This window comes from Coregonus lavaretus, assembly GCF_964263955.1.
Source record: "Coregonus lavaretus genome assembly, chromosome: 6".
NCBI lineage: Eukaryota > Metazoa > Chordata > Actinopteri > Salmoniformes > Salmonidae > Coregonus > Coregonus lavaretus.
The window spans coordinates 9,767,536-9,786,269 of NC_139993.1; the positions used below are offsets into that span (position 1 = coordinate 9,767,536).

Genomic DNA, 18,734 nt, shown 5'->3' on the forward strand with positions numbered 1-18,734 from the left:
TACTCCGATGATTAATCCACAGACAACGGTGGTGGGACTGATCACCAACAACGAGACAGTTTATAGGGAGGAAGTCAGAGACCTGGCAGTGTGGTGCTAGGACAACAACCTCTGCCTCAATGTGGGCAAAACAAAGAAGCTGATAGTGGACTACAGGAAACAGAGGGCCAAACACGCCCCCATTCACATCAACGGGGCTGTAGCGGAGCGGGTCGTGAGCTTCAAGTTTCCCGGTGTCCACATCGCTAAGGACCTATCATGGTCCAAACACACCAACACAGTCGTGAAGAGGGCACGACAACCTCTTCCCCCTCAGGAGGCTGAAAAGATTTGGCATGGGCCCTCAGATCCTCAAATTGAGGGCATCTTGATTGGCTGCATCGGCATCCGACGGCAAGGCGCTACAGAGGGTAGTGCGTACGGCCCAGTACATCACTGGGGTCAAACTCTCTGCCATCCAGGACCTCTATACCAGGCGGTGTCAAAGGAAGGCCCTAAAAATTGTCAAAGACTCCAGCCACCCAAGTCATAGACGGTTCTCTCTGCTACCACACGTCAAACGGTACCGGAGCGCTAAGTCTGGGACCAAAAGCCTCCTGCAGCTTCTACCCCCAAGCCATAAGACTGCTAAATAGTTAACCAAATAGCTACCCAGACTATCTGCATTGACCCTTTTTGCACTAACTTTGACTCTATACATACACACTGGACTCTACCCACACACTCACACATACAGTACTTACACTGACACTCCAACACACACACACTCACCTCACACATAACACGTACACACATTCGCCCCACACACACACACTTCCACACTCATCACATACGCTGCTGCTACTGTCTATTGTCTATCCTGTTGCCTAGTCACTTTACCCAAACCTATATGTAAATACAGTATCTACCTCAATTTCCTCGTAACCCTGTACATCGACTCGTACTGGTACCCCACGTATATACCAAGCTATCATTGCTCATTGTGTATTTATTCCTCGTTTACAAAATAAATTATAATATAATAATATGCCATTTAGCAGACGCTTTTATCCAAAGCGACTTACAGTCATGTGTGCATACATTTTAACGTATGGGTGGTCCCGGGGATCGAACCCACTACCCTGGCGTTACAAGCGCCGTGCTCTACCAATTGAGCTATCATTCTAACATTTTTTTATTGTATTCTGCATTGCTGGAAAGGGCCCGTAAGTAAGCATTTCACTGTTAGTCTACACCTGTATACGAACCATGTGACAATTAAAAATTGATTAAAATATTGAATTTTAATATTAAATCAAATTGAAATTGAATTTTAAAACTGAATGCAATATTCATTCAATTCAGTTTCAAATCCTGAAATACAAGTTCAATTTATGAATTCAATGATTAAATTTGTGCATTACAAATTCAAAATTATGGATTTCAAATACAATTTCTGTTGGCACTGAAATCACTCCATACAAAGCTAACAGATGTACTGTATCTAAGCTAGCATGAAAAGCAACAAATTTCACACAATCAAACATTATGTCACACAATCAAACAATGTCCTGCCACGCATTCAACATGCATGTAGCCGGTCAGAAGGTGCCATGCGGTATCAATGCGGACACGGAGGCAAGACATTCGAAAATTGTCCTAATGATTCTCACCTAAAAGCTCCAGGCGATCCTTTGCCATGATCAGATTGGTGATCATCTTGGCCTGTAGACGTTTATCACGTTCACATTTCTCGCCTGGAAGAGAAGAGAGATTAAAAACAAATCAATAAGTAAAATAGCAGTTTTCATCCTTGTTTTCCACTTCTGTTTTTTTTTGTTGCTATAGCAGAGGTCTCCAACTCCGGTCCTAGAGCTACTGGGTATGCAGGTTTTTGTTCCAGCCCAGCAGCCACACACTAGCTGTTTCAAATAATCAGCTGAGCATGGTTTTCAATCAGGACCACGATTAGCTGAACAATGTGTGTTAGTGCTAGCCTGAAACAAAACCCTTTACATCACTAGCTCTCCAGGAGCAGAGTTGTTGAAGAAATCTGCACTATAGGTCCTAGGAAATACAAAATACAGCAAAGTATCCACAGTCACTCACCGCTTTCAGCTACCTCGATCGCGATGCCCCTCTCGAGCTCTGCGATTCCGCGTTTGTACCACTGGACTGCCTGCTCCTTGTGCACTAGTAACACACAAACCACAAGGTCAGACAGGTCCAGAAAAATAGCATTTGGAGGTTAGAGTACATACAAAGAAATTGCTCACAGTCAAATAAGATCCAACAAAAGCCAATGTAAAAGCATGAGATAGGCTATTTAGTACTTTTGCAGTAGGCTAAGCATCCTTTAGTCTACAATACATATTTGCCATGCATTAGGCCTTCATGTTTTAGGCTACATATTTTACATGCTTTATGTGTTGCCTAAAGGTATAGCATCTCAAGAGGCATGGGAAGTGTAGTAAAAACAGACATTTGCATGGCATAACAGACAGTCATGACCTCAAACAAAGCGACAGAGACTCATGGATCAATCAGTGTGTAAACCATAATGAAGTGAACTATAATGAATCATTTCACATGACTGACCCAGTCTCTTAAACCCCCCTGGCCTGGAGCAGTGTCAAGTCATGGGACTGATTTTCATAGCTGTGAGAATATACAGGATATCCACTCCTCATGAGTGATTCTGAGTATTTTTGAGACCGGGGCTCCCTAATCCCCAAGGCAGTCAGACAGGCCCTAAAATTAAACTGGGTTCAGCTGAGTTGTGTTCATTAGGCACTAAAATGAGAAAACAGGCTGAAACAGGGAGGAATTGTCGAATAAGAATCGCTGATTTTAGTTTTTCCATTGCAAAATGTTTTGGTTTTTTATTAAGTTGTATGCCCTGATGAACAAGACTCTGCTGTGGCCTATGTATTGCTTCTATTGGGATCTTAGCAATATGCGAACTGTCATTGTATCCTCTCTAGCCATTTAAGGACAATGATAGCTGCCACTCTGGCCCTCCCCATGTCAATATATAAATAAATAATTAAGATGGATTTTCGACTTTCACTTCAAATCACCACTCATCTCTACAGATTTAGGTTACTTAGGGGCATGATATAGGCCAGAGCCTTTTATTGCTAATAAATAGATGGATGTGATATAAGCTTAGCCTTCATTGAAAAGGTCATGACTCATGATAAGATATGAAAAGATTCCAGATCTAATTCCATATATAAGCTAATGTCCAACCATGGTAAAAACAAAGTAGGACATTTAGATAGACCAAGACAGGGACTGGGAATGCCCCATCTTTAAGTGAGACAAACCAACAAACCTAGATTTCAACAAACCTAAATTTCGTTTGTTTCAAAAGATGTGGGCCAACAGTGCGGCATACTGGGGGACTCGTGTTCAAAGTGATGGCAGAGGGAGAGCTAAGCGTACAAAAGCCTCACAAAAGAGTCCAAGGCCCTCGGTTGAATCGGGCCCTTTGTTCCGTGATCCCAAAACCATTTTCTCTCCCCATGCCATCACAATGGTGCTACACAGGGAAACTGGATGTCTGATACGGGAGTGGTCTAGTTGGAAAAGAGCACAAGAGGCTTCCAACACTGCAGTATAAGCCTACTCGAAAAAAACACTGAGTGGTAGAAATATACAATATACAGTCAACCCCTGAATGTATGCAATGGTTTGGGACTGGTGTGACTGTGTGCACTAGGCTAAACCTGAGGATGTACAGTATAGCGGTAGAGTACAGTAAGCCCCTTGGCACGTCGCTCCAGACAGTTCAGAAGGTCAATCGAACATTGGCAGAGAAGACGAGGATGCAGATGTAGGGGGTTTCCAGGGCTGGAAGATTAGGCTGGACTCCAACTACTATGCTAAAGCAGATGATCAGATGTCTTAAAATTCTGCCTTCAGCACAGTAAGGGTTTGGCTTATCTATAGCCTGACTCAATACACTGCTGTGCTCAATAGGGGACGAGGTTAGCTTATGACAGACCTAGGAGTCTGGGAGAAACATAATCAATACATTTTGGGTGTGTGCATTGAAAACGTGGGTCTAACTAACCAAACTCACCAACTTGACGAAAGAATAGCCTAGGCCTTTCAAAACATAGCAAGAGGCCCCACTGACTGTAGCCTGTTTTCCTACTCTCTGCCATCCGGCCCCTGTGTATTGAGGGGAAGAGTTTCTTAAATGCAAACAAACGGAACGGGGAGGGACCTACCTGAATTTGTCCAATAGAAACTCTTGTTTTAGTTGCAAAACCTTCCTTTTTCCAACTGTTTGGACTAATGATTACACCCCAGTTACAGTACATTGGAACATTGTAAATAGTCAGGAAGGAACTTGATTCATTCTGTTCACCCATGCATGATGACACGGCCAACTCTGAGAGGAGAGGGAATCGGATGGCATTTTCCACCCTGCTGACGATACCAATTAATGTCGGCTCACATCATCCCAGCACATGTCTATTGATCCCCTGGGATCACACAGATTGGAGCAAGGCACATGCAGATAGGCAGTAGCTCTGCTGTTGTATTGTATAGGCTACAGTGTGTGTGTGTGTGTGAACAGTATATTGGGAATGTGAACCGTCCTGGTTTCCAAAACACGGTGGCACGAAGGAGGACCAACCATACTTATTTGCTGGTTTTTGCATATCCATTATTGCCCATCTTTCTTATTTTCCTTTTTTAACAAACTGTAAAATATTCATTGGCACCTTAATTTATGCAGGCTAGTTAGACTAGATCATCATGATAACAAAAAAAAAATAGTGGGCTGGGTCTACTGGTGGCTGTCCCCCGCACTTAGCCGCTAACTTATTGGCCCCTTTCGCCCCTGGGCCTACCATATGCCTGACTGCATTCAGCCAGTCTGAGACCTAGCTTGAGTAGGCAGGCACATTATCCTAGCCATATTGAACAGTCTGCATAACTCTGTCAACCAGCTCAACAGTAAGCTATTGTAGTAATAGTGTGGCGGTATAATGGACAGATATGTATCTGTAGTCCAATAAGCTAATATCGGTATGTGATTGCAGACTGAATGTCATTGACAGAACAACTTTTCTCTCTTTGTCTGCATGATGACTTTATAAAAACTATGTGGCGGTTTCTATGGAAATCCCCATAAATACACAACATGTCATGGGATCAACACTTCAGCACCAAATCAAACAAATGTTATTGGCCACATGCGCCGAATACAACAGGTGCAGACATTACAGTGAAATGCTTACTACAGCCCTTAACCAACAGTGCATTTATTTTTAATAAAAAAGTAGAATAAAACAACAAAAAAGTGTTGAGAAAAAAAGAGCAGAAGTAAAATAAAATAACAGTTGGGAGGCTATATATACAGGGGGGCACCGGCTAGTTGAAGTAATATGTACATGTGGGTAGAGTTAAAGTGACTATGCATAAATAATTAACAGAGTAGCAGCAGCGTAAAAAGATGGGGTGGGGGGGCAGTGCAAATAGTCTGGGTAGCCATGATTAGCTATTCAGGAGTCTTATGGCTTGGGGGTAGAAGCTGTTGAGAAGTCTTTTGGACCTAGACTTGGCCGCTTGCCGTGCGGTAGCAGAGAGAACAGTCTATGACTAGGGTGGCTGAAGTCTTTGACAATTTTGACAACCACACCTTTCATCATGCAGAAAATCACAACTTGAACTAGTAAGAAAACAGACCTCTCTCTTTCTTTACTTCCTGGTTTGCATTTAGAACGTCATAATATTTTGACATGCTCCATTGCTTTGCTGTTTGGGTACAGAGCCTGTGTTTGAAGCAATAGGCCTAGTTAAATTGAACAAGTTTTGTTTCAATCTGTATTGACAGTAGTATCTTTGTTTGCATTATCCACACATGGGTGTATAACAGTTGATAGCTTGACAACTGCTGTTAAATCAAATCAAATTGTATTTGTCACATGCACCGAATACAACAGGTCTAGGTAGACCTTACCGTGAAATGCTTACAAGCCCTTAACCAACAATGCAGTTAAGAAAAAAAAGTGTTAAGTAAAAAAAAAAAATATATATATATATATATATATATATATATATATATATATATATATATATATATATATATATATATATATATATATATATATATATATATATATAAGAAAAAGTATAAATAATTAAAGAGCAGCAGTAAAATAACAGTAGCGAGGCTATATACAAGAGGTACCGGTACAGAGTCAATGTGCGGGGGCACAGGTTAGTCGAGGTAATATGTACATGTGGGTAGAGGTAAAGTGACTAAAGCTAAGCCCAGCTAGCCAACAGTCAGTGGTGCTGCTGCAAGTAGCATACCTTTGTCATCCTCGTCAATTCTCAGAGCCACTGAGATGTACTCGAATGCTTGTTTGTGGTGGTTTTGGATCTGCTCGCCGCTGTCCTGCTCGCACACCTTGATCCCATGCTCGTCTGCTGCCCGTTGTTTGTGTCTCGCAGCCATAGCACGAGACAGCCGCTCGCACAGCCAGGCGAAGAGTACGCCAAAATGCAAGACGAGGACACGGAGCACTGCAAACAACGCCAGCAGTGGGTAGGAGAAGTAGTACAAATTTCGTTTATATCGTGTAACCTGGTCGCAGGTGTCCCCTCCGTCGGGCGGGGACCCTGCAGGGCCTCGCTTCTTTCTGCTGCCTCTTCCTCCTGGAGAACTCATTCACCCGACGACTCGCTATCGTATCCATAACATAACGGTCTTGCCTTTTGCTTGGGTTGCCTCTCAACTTTTGCAGCGTCTACAATTGCCACATATTCTCCGACATGGTGGTCCAAATGTTGATCAAATTGGACGGGGCGATTACCAAATTAACAAAAGGGTAAGAGAGGAGGGGCACTCGCACTCTTGTCCTATCAGAGACAGTACGTAACTGCAACCAAGATTTTACGTAGAGACCACGCACATTGCGTAAATACTAACAACAAACATGGCGGATGGTAAGTGAAATGTGGTTCGTTTATTGGCACTTTTGTACGTTCTAGTATAGTTGTTGTCAATTTTAGTGGTACATTTAGCTTGAAATATTTTCTTATATCCCAACAATTAGTTTAATCCAGTCTGTTATCTCGGTAACAGTCCGTGGTTAACAGTGGAAGGTCGTTGCTAACATGATAACGTTAGCTAGTCAAGTAGCTAAAGTAACGTTCGTTAACCCGCCACTTGAATTCATATATTCATTCGACATTACTGTAGCTAGCCTACATGTAGGGTACCTTATTTGGCTTGAAGAATGGATGGTCATACTATGTAGTTAGCTACCTGAACTTAATCTGGAGTAAGTGTGTGTATTTTACGTTATAGATAAACGATGGCAGAACCACCGTCCTTGCGGTTGTTGACGTTTTGATATTGCTGCTGATCTGTCTCCGAATGATTCTGAAGACATTTACGTTAACTGACTGACTATCCTCTTCATGTTGCCTAGAATGTAGGTAGCTGACATTAATGTATGTTTCTCTCAGATCACACGGACGCAGACCAATCTATGGAGGGGCACACTCCAGTAAGTCTAATACAAATGTAGTTAGGGATTTTAAGTGGTTCTCTTGATTTTAAATGTCGTGTTTGATAGTTACACTAATTTAAATGAATACATATTCCTGCTCCTTTTTAGATTGCTGAAAACCCACATTCTGAATTTGGACTGACAGAAAACATCCAGGTATGACAATCAATACGATTATTTTTCTGGATGCAAAATGTGCCTTTCAGAAAATCATGTCCATGAAAAGGGGGTCCTTTCAAAGACTCAAACTATCACACTGAATTGTGAGAGTTATGGTAACCTTGATTGTCTACTGAATAAGCAATTTATGCACAGTTCTCTAACATAGCAGGCACTAATGTGTGAAACTCTGCTTTTTGGTACAAAAGCATGAGATTGCAATTCAGAGTACTGTGGTACCTAAATAATGATGCTAATTATGCTGTGATGACAAGGAATCCGCTGACACTGTCCTCGATTATAATAGTTTATTTACATTGAAGATTTCAGCGCCAATTTACAGACTTCTGCAGACATCTGGAGAACAACTGGCCCAATCCTTTGTCCCAACCATAGTATTTATAATCTGTGACATGATATGGGTGGTTTCCCCTACAGACCAATCCCAGGACGCCACCTAACAGACTTCCTCTGTTTTAGGGTGCCCCTATAGAAATGCTCTCCAGATGCTTCCTCAAGCTGAGTCAACTTCCTCTAACACACCATTTGCAAACATCAGCAAAGTCATAAATTGTTTAGACACTACATATTTCCCCCCTTCGAGACTAATTAAGTCTCGAAAACAAAAAGAATAGGATTATGACAAGTAACAATTTTTCTTATTGAGTAACTTTAACAATAAACCAAAATGTATGGAGAGTAAACACATTTTTCTATGGAGTGTAAATACATTTCTATGAAATATGAACAAATCTTTATGGAGTGTGAGAGCGAAAAACCTGTCTGGCAGCTTTCTTTCCAAATATCCATCAATCAATCAAGACAGTAAAATTCTCTCACGGCCCCTCTGCCCCAGGCGACCACCTAAGTACTCCAGATCAATTCATAAATCTTTATCAATGCATTTTAAACTATGATACAATTGAATACACATGAAAGCCTCAGAAAACAAAATACAATCAAAAAATGTCCACATTCAGGCTGGTCGACCCATCGGACCCTCCTGTGGATTCTCTCTGTCCCTGCCTAGACCCAATATCCCTAAGCATCCACGAAATAAACAAAAACATCTGAGATCCCCACATGTACCCAACAACAGCAAATATAATTCTTCAAAAATTAATACAGAAAGAATATGACACAAATTATGTATTACACATGCAAATATGTCTATATCATTGCAGACACTGGAATGTAGTCCACTACACTGCATCTCCTCAGCAGTGTCGACTTTCAATGAAACGTCGATGATGTAATCTGAACATTTCCACACCTTCCTTGTTCCACTTCCTCCAGTCCATTCATATTGTCCATGTTTGAGTATTTGAATCCCCTCTACACATTCCCCCATATGCTTCTGGAAGAAAAGAGAACACCAACCAGTATCTTTTGCAAAACAACACATGCAAATTAAAACATCAATATAAACAATAATATAAAAATGATATATAAAATGAATCACATTCCATTTCCCCCCTTTGATTCATAACAAAATATATGTAAAATATATGTAATATATGCAAAATATATGTAAAAACATGTGGGAAATGATCGGATATTCAAAATGGATATCTATCCATCAATACTCCATCCAGTCCCACTTGTTCATCTCCATCTAGATCAGTAACAGTTAACAACGGCATCTGAGTGTTTTCTCCAGGCATCACAACCCCAACCCATCTCAATATCATAGCCTTCGTAAAAGTCAATAACAAAGTACAAAAGCAAAACATCACACACAGCGCTATAAGAGCTGCTACTAAAATCTGAACTATCACTGCTCCCACTGGGCCTAACTGAGCTTGCAACCAAGCCTTCGCTGACCATCCAGCTCCTTCAGATCTACCAAACGCATCCCTTATATTCTTCAATGCATCTATAACACTAGTGATATTATCGGAACTATCGGGGATCAAAGTATAACAATCATCCCCCGTCAAGTTCATAGCCAAACATAAGCCACCTTGTTTTGCTAAAAATATAGTCAAGAGCCATGTCATGTTTCAACAGCGTCAGTCTGTGACTTCTTTGAGTATTTGACAGAAGGTTAAACCCTCTTATCGTTTCATTTGTAAAACCCTGCAAGGTATAGGTAATATTATCAATGTGATCTGCCAAAAATGTTACACCATACCATGGAAAAAGTCCAAGTCCCCACTTCTCTCCTAGACTTATCCTCCAATGGTAGGCTTCCAGACTATGAAACTTCGCCATGTCTCTTTTCACCCTATTTCCAAATCTAGAATCCGATTTATCTGTGTCCGGTGCTTCCCCTCTTTTAATGGTAAAAACCTAATATGGAAGCTTCAACGTCGACATGTAACAACATCCTGTCCATCCATAGGGTAAGAATATATATGCTTTATCACCACAAACCCACCAAATATCTCTAAAATTCCCAATAGTCACATTACCAGGCAAAAGCTGATCTTTCACCATCAAAGTCCTGCTCTTCTTACTAACTGGAACATAAAAAGTTACATTATATTTCTCATTACTAACCTTATGTTCATGCTTACCCAAAGTCATCATATAATCATCACAATCTGATATTCCCATAAACATACCCTTTCCATCATATGTTTTATTTGAACAAAAACAGCTTTTAGCCCTCACAGGTTTCACCTCCAATGCTTCAGGAATCGCTGTTAACTGATTTTCCTTCCGATCTAACTAATTCACATAGGGTAATTCATTTAACCAAGAACACTTAAACCTAGGCCTAAACAAATGCTTCGACAACGACATTATTGTATCTGTTAATGATTGTTGCTGATACAACAGCCATGATAAAGCATAAGATTGACACGGACATGATAGAGGTTGAGCCACCGTCTCTAAGATTGAACCCCATGTGCCTGGTGCTGGAATTCTCAACAGACATGGACCCTCAAGATTCCTCACTGATCTTACAGAATGAGTTAACTGCTGGAACCATAGATTCCTACCTGCCCATCCATCTTTAATTTGCAAAACAGAAGAATCAAATCCATATGCCTTCCATTTAGTTTCTCTCTTCCCTAACGAGCGGTATTGATCAGATATATCTTCTTGTCTTCCATCAAAATCAAAGAACTCATCCTGTACCTCCATGATAGTATTCTGCACTATTTCAGATGAATCTACATCATTCTCTACTACCATCTGCTCTCCTATTTCAACACTATCCTTACTACCATTCACAGCACTCTCCATCCGTATCATAAACTCCTGAGTCACTCTTACTACATCCTTTATTTTCAGAAAAGTTGTTGTTGGTGTCTGTTTCACATTCCCTAAATTTGTTATTGCCGTCGTAACATTAATCTCTTTCAAAGTTACTGTTAAAATAGTTGCTTTAGTTGATGTATTAACACTCTTGATTATTTCCAGTGGGAAAGTGACAGATGTCCTCTGTGTATTATTTACTGTTGGAGTGGCTACTGTAATATATTGCTCCTTAACTCCTTTGGTGACTGTGGAAGCTTCAACAGACTTAAGCGTCACCTTACGAGTTACATAGCCTTTTAACCAATAATTCTTAACCAGAACAAATTTTAATGCTTGCACCAAATAAGTACACATATATTCTCCCTGATCTTTCCATGTAACATTACGCAAAATAAGTGAGCAATCACTCATAACCCTCTTCCACTTCATATCGTTGTACAAAATATACTTCCTCTGACTAGGGGGCACAGCTTCTACTTCTCCATAATTATCTCTCCACGTGGGAGGAATGTCACCACCCACCCTCCTCCTCTCACAAGGAAGATGAGCTGTACCACCCATCCTAACCCTAATGACAGTCTTTTCCTCTAAAATTGGTGTTGGAGCGATTGGCTCCATTATAATCAAATGTGATACATTTATAGCTTTAATAACTGTCAATGTTGAAAGAGTTGAATTGCTTCTCACTGTTGTTGTAATAGGCTGAAGTGTTGATGTCATTGTTGTTGATTCATCTATTTTCCCTAAAGCTTTGAACTCTTTACTTATATTTCCATCTATCACCACTAGTGTCACTACATTAACTCTCAGTCCCAACTCCAATCCCTCACTTTCAAACTGTTGATTATAAAAAATACATTTATAATCACCTTGATCCTCCTGCTGGGAATTGTACACATAGAGACTGCAATCACCCTCAATCTTCATTCTTCTCTTATCATTCAGCAACGCATACTTTCTCAATGCAACTGCTCCTAACAGATCTAAACTCCTGCCATATCTATCTTCCCACTGAACTCTAAATTTCCCTTCACCACTGTTCTCTCTCGTGCACTTACATGGGAGCTGAGCTGACCGTCCTAGAGTTACTTCAACCCTAGTTTTCGTAACGTTTTGGTCTGACTTTTCTTCTAACTGGTCTGGGCCTACTTTGTCTAACCGAATCACCAGCTTCTCCTGTAACAGAGTTGCCCTTGGTGATCTCCGCTGCTTCACATTCCACTGAAATATTCCCTGTTGTTTCTGGGACGTATTGAAAATCAATGTCCCCAAATCTCCTTTCCTTTCCATCCATTGCAGAGTCATCTCTGGCATCATCAGAAGTGTAAACATTATCATCAACGTTGTCCACAACATGGACAATCTCTCCTTCTGGGTTTTCACTCTGGATATTGTCATGCATCTCACCTTCTGCCTGTTCTCCCCTATCTCCATCCTGCTCTCTTGAGCCTTCAACATCCTGTCTCTCTGCGCGTGGCACCTCTTCTCCAGGCGCTTTAACACAATGTGACAAATGATACCACGTTGGAGACCCTTTAACCTGGACAGCTGTTCCAGTACTAAGAACAACTTCAAATGGTCCTTCACGACGTTCGTTATACCACTTCCTTCTAAATACCTTCACGAACACCTTGTCCCCAGGTTGCACTGTACTCCTTTTTTGCTCATCAAGCTCCTCCTGCACCTCTTCTTTTCTTTGCCTGTCAGAAACATATGTGGACAACTTTTTATGGAAATTGGCCATATATGTAACGTACGCTCTCATTTCATCTTCCAAAAGAGCCAAGCTTGGACCCTTTCCGCTTGTTCGCAAACAAGGCGTAGGCATCCTTCTTCCTGTTACCAGTTCATGGGGTGTCATACGTAGATCACGCAACTCACTTGAGCGACACACCATTAATGCTAAAGGAAGCGGCGCTATCCAGTTTAGACCCGTATGCTGACAAATTGACAATGCGATTTTTCAAGACACCGTTCATTTTTTCACAAATCCCTTGACTTTGTGGGTGATAAACTGCTCCAAGACGTTGCTTAATTCCCAATTTTTGCAACATCAATTTCACTGATTTATCCACAAATTCCTTCCCATTATCTGAGGATATTCGATCGGATAATCCCCACCTGCTTATAAAAATAATAATAATAATTGGTCATTTAGCAGACGCTCTTATCCAGAGCGACTTACAGGAGCAATTAGGGTTAAGTGCCTTGCTCAAGGGCACATCGACAGATTTTTCACCTAGTCGGCTCGGGGATTAGAACCAGCGACCTTTCGGTTACTGGCACAACGCTCTTAACCACTAAGCTACCTGCCGCCCTTATGACTTCTTTACACAAGAACTTGGCAAACGATTGAGCATATTTTAGCTTAGTTTGACATCCTATGCACCTCTTGGTGTAGGAATGTAACCAAGAATAATAGTCACACCCCTGTAAACATTATTTTTTTAGACAGATTGTGCACCTGCCTATGACATAGTCAACCTGTTCAAGCAAATATGGTGCCCAAAAACCATACTCCTTTGTGATCTTTCTCCTAACCTCCCCCCTTGCAAGATGAGCTAACCCATAGCTTCCTAAATCATCAGACCTAATAGGTCTAGAGGCGCTACTATCAACCCCTCATGGTTTCTCCAAAGACAACAAACATTCTTGAACTTGTTGCAACATCTCTTTCATAGGGTCTGAATCCATCTTCACACTGCAAATAAATTCATGTGTCATCCGTACAGCTTGTGGCTCTCCTTGAGCCGAAATCATTATTTTGAGAAATCGCTGATCTTCACTCCTCCAAATCCCCCAAATTCTCTTTCATCGGTACGAAAACAGCTTTCTCTGCTTTTGTCATAATTTCTCCTATTTGCTTCTGCTCATAGCCTTCAGAAACCAACTAGGTCACATGTGGCACACTCTTCTCAATCTCCAATTCTTTATCCAGATAATCGTCTGTGTTTATCTTCATAGCTGCTCATTGTGGTCCTAAAATTATGCAACATGAGCTGAGTTGAACTTTCTTTGGTTGATGACTCAACCATTCCTCTGAGTTCGAATGGGCAGCATTCTTGAAATACTTGAGCGTACAATGAAATGAATATTCCGGAAGCCTCACATCTGGCATATTTGCCACAATAAATTTCTCCCATCTCTTAGCCTGCTTCAAAAAATCTTCTTGTGAATTATTGTATTATTTTAGACTATGTAGCTTATGGTTCCCTCCCCCTTTTTTTTTATTTTTTATTAATTAATTAATTAATCAATCAATATATGTATTTATTTTTTATTTATTTTACCAAATTATTAATTAGTGGCAATCTTACCACATCCGATCAGGAAAAGTAAAGGAAAGTAGTCAACTTCAGAGCAATCCAAAAAAGAAAGACCTCTAATCCAGCAACACTACAGCACTCACAAACCAATTGCTTAATAAGCACCCACTTACCTTAATTTTACAGAATAATGTCAGTGCTGGATTTCCAACACAACTCTAATCAAACCAACTCATGCACAAAAAACTCCAATATGCAATTCTCAATTACATCAATTGATCAGTCTGTTGCCAAGTCTCTGTCAAATTGTCACAACATGAAATATGCTAGGCACACAAAATATCCTGTATGGGAAGGTAAGTTTTGTAAACAGAACAGTACTGGCCTTAATTAGACTGGATCCGTTGCAGCCCACACTGTCGCGTGACGCACTTGTCAGCACCTCCTCTCTCTCTCTCTGTCTCCTCCTTCTCGTCTCTCATATGACAGAAGAACAAAGGAACAGACAAGAATTTAGTATTTTATGCACTCACTGGGTTATTTCAACCATGCAATACCCTTTGTTCACATTCGCGCTAAGAAATAAGCAAACAGCTTAACTCAGGAATATTATAAATAGCTCAATAACATTTATTTTATTTATTTTTAATCCGTCAACATATCTCTCATTTATCAATTCAATAGATCTCAATCAAATAGTTTCATCGTTAAGCAACAACCGATTTAACAAACAGAATACTTTATTTGTGTGTAAGTCTCCCCCTTCTTCTCTGTCTGCATGTCACAGCAGCTCAGTGCAGGCAGGGGAGTGGCATATTTGCTCTACGTAACTCTAAACTCATAAAATCCCACACATGCGCAGTTCATTCACCAGTGCGATTTCAGAGTGAGAAGAGCTCCCAAGCAGCTCTCTCCAAGCTAAACAACAGAAAGTAGACAGACCAGCTGTCCCTCCGTTATTTCCCCAACACAGACAAACAGTAACACTTCACAGAACTCACAAACCAACACAAAACAGAACACAAATCCTACTTTGAAGTTTCTTAACTTCACTTATCCTAATCTGCAGATTTATAGTTATTTTCTTATCCATTACAAAACATCTCTATACACTCTTTAAACTCCTCCCTGTAGGCTCATGATCTTCTAACAGTTATATAACGTTCTCTTTTTTATAGAGACTCATAATATTTTAACCTTAACATCCTTCCAGGGGGCTCATATATAGTTAACAATTATTAACGTTCTCACCAACGGAGACTCATAAGATTTTAACCTTAACTTACATATTTCCTTACAAAAAACAAAAAACCCTGTTCTCAACCAAAATATATATATATCTCTAACATAAATCTTATCCTAACATGAGTCGACACACAGTTTAAACACAACAGAGACGTCTTTATTTTTATTATTTTTTCACACACACTCAGGCTCTCTTCCACACACACAATTCAAGAGTCTTGTATCCGTTCCTACGGTCCTCTAAAGCATGCTACCGTCGTTCCTTATTTCTCATTGTTCCTTCCCAAATTTATGCTACCTCGAGTTTGCAGATATTCAAATGAGAGGTTACATCGAACATATACCTCGTCAACTATAAGTCGAGAGGTAACTTGCAACCGAATGTATCTACCACAAACACCAGTCCCCAGAACTGACCTCAAAAATTAACCTAGTGAGTTTTCAGGATTTTCGGCCCATCCTAATGATCGCCTCGTTTGAGGGCTTACCATAGATCAACGACGTCCTAATTTGTATACATTTTCCTTGGCCTTATTCCTTCATTGTATTCTTTTTGAATTTTATTCAAGCAAAATATCCCTGTGTCCAGTATTATCAATACCTATAGACACTCCCCCCTGTTTGCGTTGTTTCCAGCGCAAACAAATTTAGAACGGACTCTTATCCCACAGCAAATAACAGCAAAGTGCACACATAAGTCTTTCAAACGGTACATCTCCTCAGCGCACACACCCACATAAGCAAACGAACCGACCAGCGCACAAAATTCTGAGAAATCTCACCTTATGTGCCGGCGTCTTGAGCGGGTGTCACTTCGTAGCTCATGAATGGAACGCTGGAGAGACTCAACACGTCCCAAAGGTCCTCGTCGCCATTCTGTGGTACCTAAATAATGATGCTAATTATGCTGTGATGACAAGGAATCCGCTGACACTGTCCTCGATTATAATAGTTTATTTACATTGAAGATTTCAGCGCCAATTTACAGACTTCTGCAGACATCTGGAGAACAACTGGCCCAATCTCTAATATGTTGTTACCCCCCTCCTTTGTCCCAACCATAGTATTTATAATCTGTGACATGATATGGGTGGTTTCCCCTACAGACCAATCCCAGGACGCCACCTAACAGACTTCCTCTGTTTTAGGGTGCCCCTATAGAAATGCTCTCCAGATGCTTCCTCAAGCTGAGTCAACTTCCTCTAACACACCATTTGCAAACATCAGCAAAGTCATACATTGTTTAGACACTACAGTACACTTTTAAGATGCTAACATACATGGATAGTGGCTTGAGTAGTGGTAACTGTTGACATTTCTGTATCTCTGCTTCCTCTTTCACCACCTCATTGTGTAGAGAATAGTTGAAAATGAGAAAGCCAACACAGAGAAGGTCTCCAAACAGAAGGTGGATCTGCAGTCGCTCCCCACCAGGGCATATTTGGATCAGACAGTGGTGCCCATTCTTCTTCAAGGCTTATCTGTGCTGGCCAAGGAAAGGTATGTTGAAAATGTCTGTGCAGGGGCTCAGATTTTTTTCCTCATTCACATTTCTGAGTGACATGTTTGGCAATGCATTTGTCAAAAATGTATAGAACAGGCAGTACTATGAAAAGGGAAGAGCATTTGAGTTTCAAGTAACTGTCAAGCTACCAGACTTTAAAGATGTGCCTTTCTCCATGTTGTCTTCTTTCAGACCTGCAAATCCTATTGAATTCTTAGCAGCCTTCCTTCTCAAGAACAAATCACAGTTTGAAGATCGAAATTAAGCCCCGGGCGGATGGAAATGTGCACTTTGAGGCCATATGTTTAAAATCAAGAAAATTGTTGTTTCTGTCATTGGTTATGTTTGCTAATGATACTGTATGTCGTTTTTTTTAAACCAGAATAAAGATGGTGCTGCAGGGAAATATGGTACTCTTCTTTTAGTGCAAATGTCAGAGGTAAATTAATATCTACAAAACAGACAAACACACTAGTTTGCACCTCAACTTCCCTTGCATCATGGTCCCCTTCAGGTCAAAATATTTTAAATTCAAATTCAGTCCATTTACCAAAACGCATACAACTGGAAACATTGCTTTTTAATGAACAATGTCCTGTTTTCTATGTTTTGTGATGTAATGTTGAGAACCAGTCCAGTCCATGTTTTATATTGCCAAATGACGCATGTATTATTCCAGTGCCTTGTTTTATTATACCACTAGTTGAGCTGGTGATGAACCCCTTTGATAAAAGGGTCAAATCGCAGACGCCCCAACCTCCATTCTATTAATCATAAGAAATACAACAAACAGGAAAGTTTGTGCTAAATAACTCTAAATATAATTTTGGAATCACCCTTTCATCTTGTGAGATTTGTGCTCTTGGAATTAATTTAGCAGAAGTACCACTTTATTGCACAACACAATGAAAACAGTAGACAACAATAATAAAATAAAATCCATCGAGAACTTCATTTAAGTGTATTAAGATAAATAAAATAAAATGTTACATTACATTCTATAAAATATATATCTTCGATATAAAGACTACACACTCTCGGTGCATATAAAAGCACTCCATTCAAACAGCAGACCAGCATTTGAGTTTTTCAAGCTACCACCAACAAGTTTTAGTCTTCAGTGAGCAGTTAGAATCTAGACTGCAAAACAAACTGATAAACAGAATGTCAGTTTGGATTTCAGGCTAGTTAGGACCAGCATGCTTCATGTTTCTGTTTTTGAGCACTCCTGGATAATGTTTCCCCTAGGTACAGATCTAGCATCAGCCTCTGCCACAATCCTAAACTTAATCATTAGAGGGGAAATGCAAATCTGACCCAAGATCAGCGTCTATGGGCAACTTCACCCTACACCTTTTGGCGCCCTCCTTCACCATACATGGCAACTCAGCAGCAATTAGCAAAATGGAGGGAGTATGATTTGACTTCCATTTGGATACAAACCAACTATTAGAAAATGTCAAGTTAAATAATTTCCTACGAGTCCTACAAGATTGAATCAATTGTTGACGAACAGAACGCCTCAAACAAAACTTTCAGTTTAATCTATGCTTGATTCTTGTGTCTTATTCTATTCATTTCATTCAGCTTATTTACAGAAGGGCAACGGGGTTGGAATCTTGATACCTAATTTCATTGATCAAGTAAAAACTACTCTCGAAGTGAAGCACTAAAATATACACTGCTCAAAAAATAAAGGGAACACTAAAATAACACATCCTAGATCTGAATGAATGAAATAATCTTATTAAATACTTTTTTCTTTACATAGTTGAATGTGCTGACAACAAAATCACACAAAAATGATCAATGGAAATCAAATTTATCAAC

The 18,734-nt window shown here is 40.2% G+C and overlaps 2 protein-coding genes across 3 annotated transcripts in view; one reads left to right on the top strand and one right to left on the bottom strand.

The window, feature by feature from the left end:
• LOC311130828 (spastin-like) overlaps window positions 1-6,673 on the bottom strand; it is a gene marked incomplete at its 5' end in the record, with an annotated part of 44,543 nt that extends 37,870 nt beyond the window's left edge. For both annotated transcript variants that reach the window (XM_084163631.1, XM_084163630.1), the window contains 3 exons: window positions 1,653-1,736; window positions 2,089-2,172; window positions 6,316-6,673. In XM_084163631.1, the coding sequence (XP_084019757.1) occupies window positions 1,653-1,736; window positions 2,089-2,172; window positions 6,316-6,673 (526 nt within the window). The remainder of the gene's footprint in view (window positions 1-1,652; window positions 1,737-2,088; window positions 2,173-6,315) is intronic.
• Window positions 6,674-6,840: 167 nt separating this feature from the next.
• On the top strand, window positions 6,841-18,450 carry LOC311130830 (protein dpy-30 homolog). The gene is made up of 5 exons (XM_084163634.1): window positions 6,841-6,951; window positions 7,477-7,517; window positions 7,629-7,676; window positions 16,758-16,900; window positions 17,097-18,450. The coding sequence occupies exons 1-5, from the start codon at window positions 6,942-6,944 to the stop codon at window positions 17,167-17,169; spliced, it is 315 nt and encodes a 104-aa protein (XP_084019760.1). The 5' UTR covers window positions 6,841-6,941; the 3' UTR covers window positions 17,170-18,450.
• Window positions 18,451-18,734: the final 284 nt, after the last annotated feature.

Excerpts from the sequence above, each read along its gene's own strand:
- LOC311130830 (XM_084163634.1), top strand. Across the intron at positions 7,518-7,628 it reads CTATGGAGGGGCACACTCCA|ATTGCTGAAAACCCACATTC; the intron begins GTAAGTCTAATA and ends GCTCCTTTTTAG. Across the intron at positions 7,677-16,757 it reads GACTGACAGAAAACATCCAG|AGAATAGTTGAAAATGAGAA; the intron begins GTATGACAATCA and ends CTCATTGTGTAG.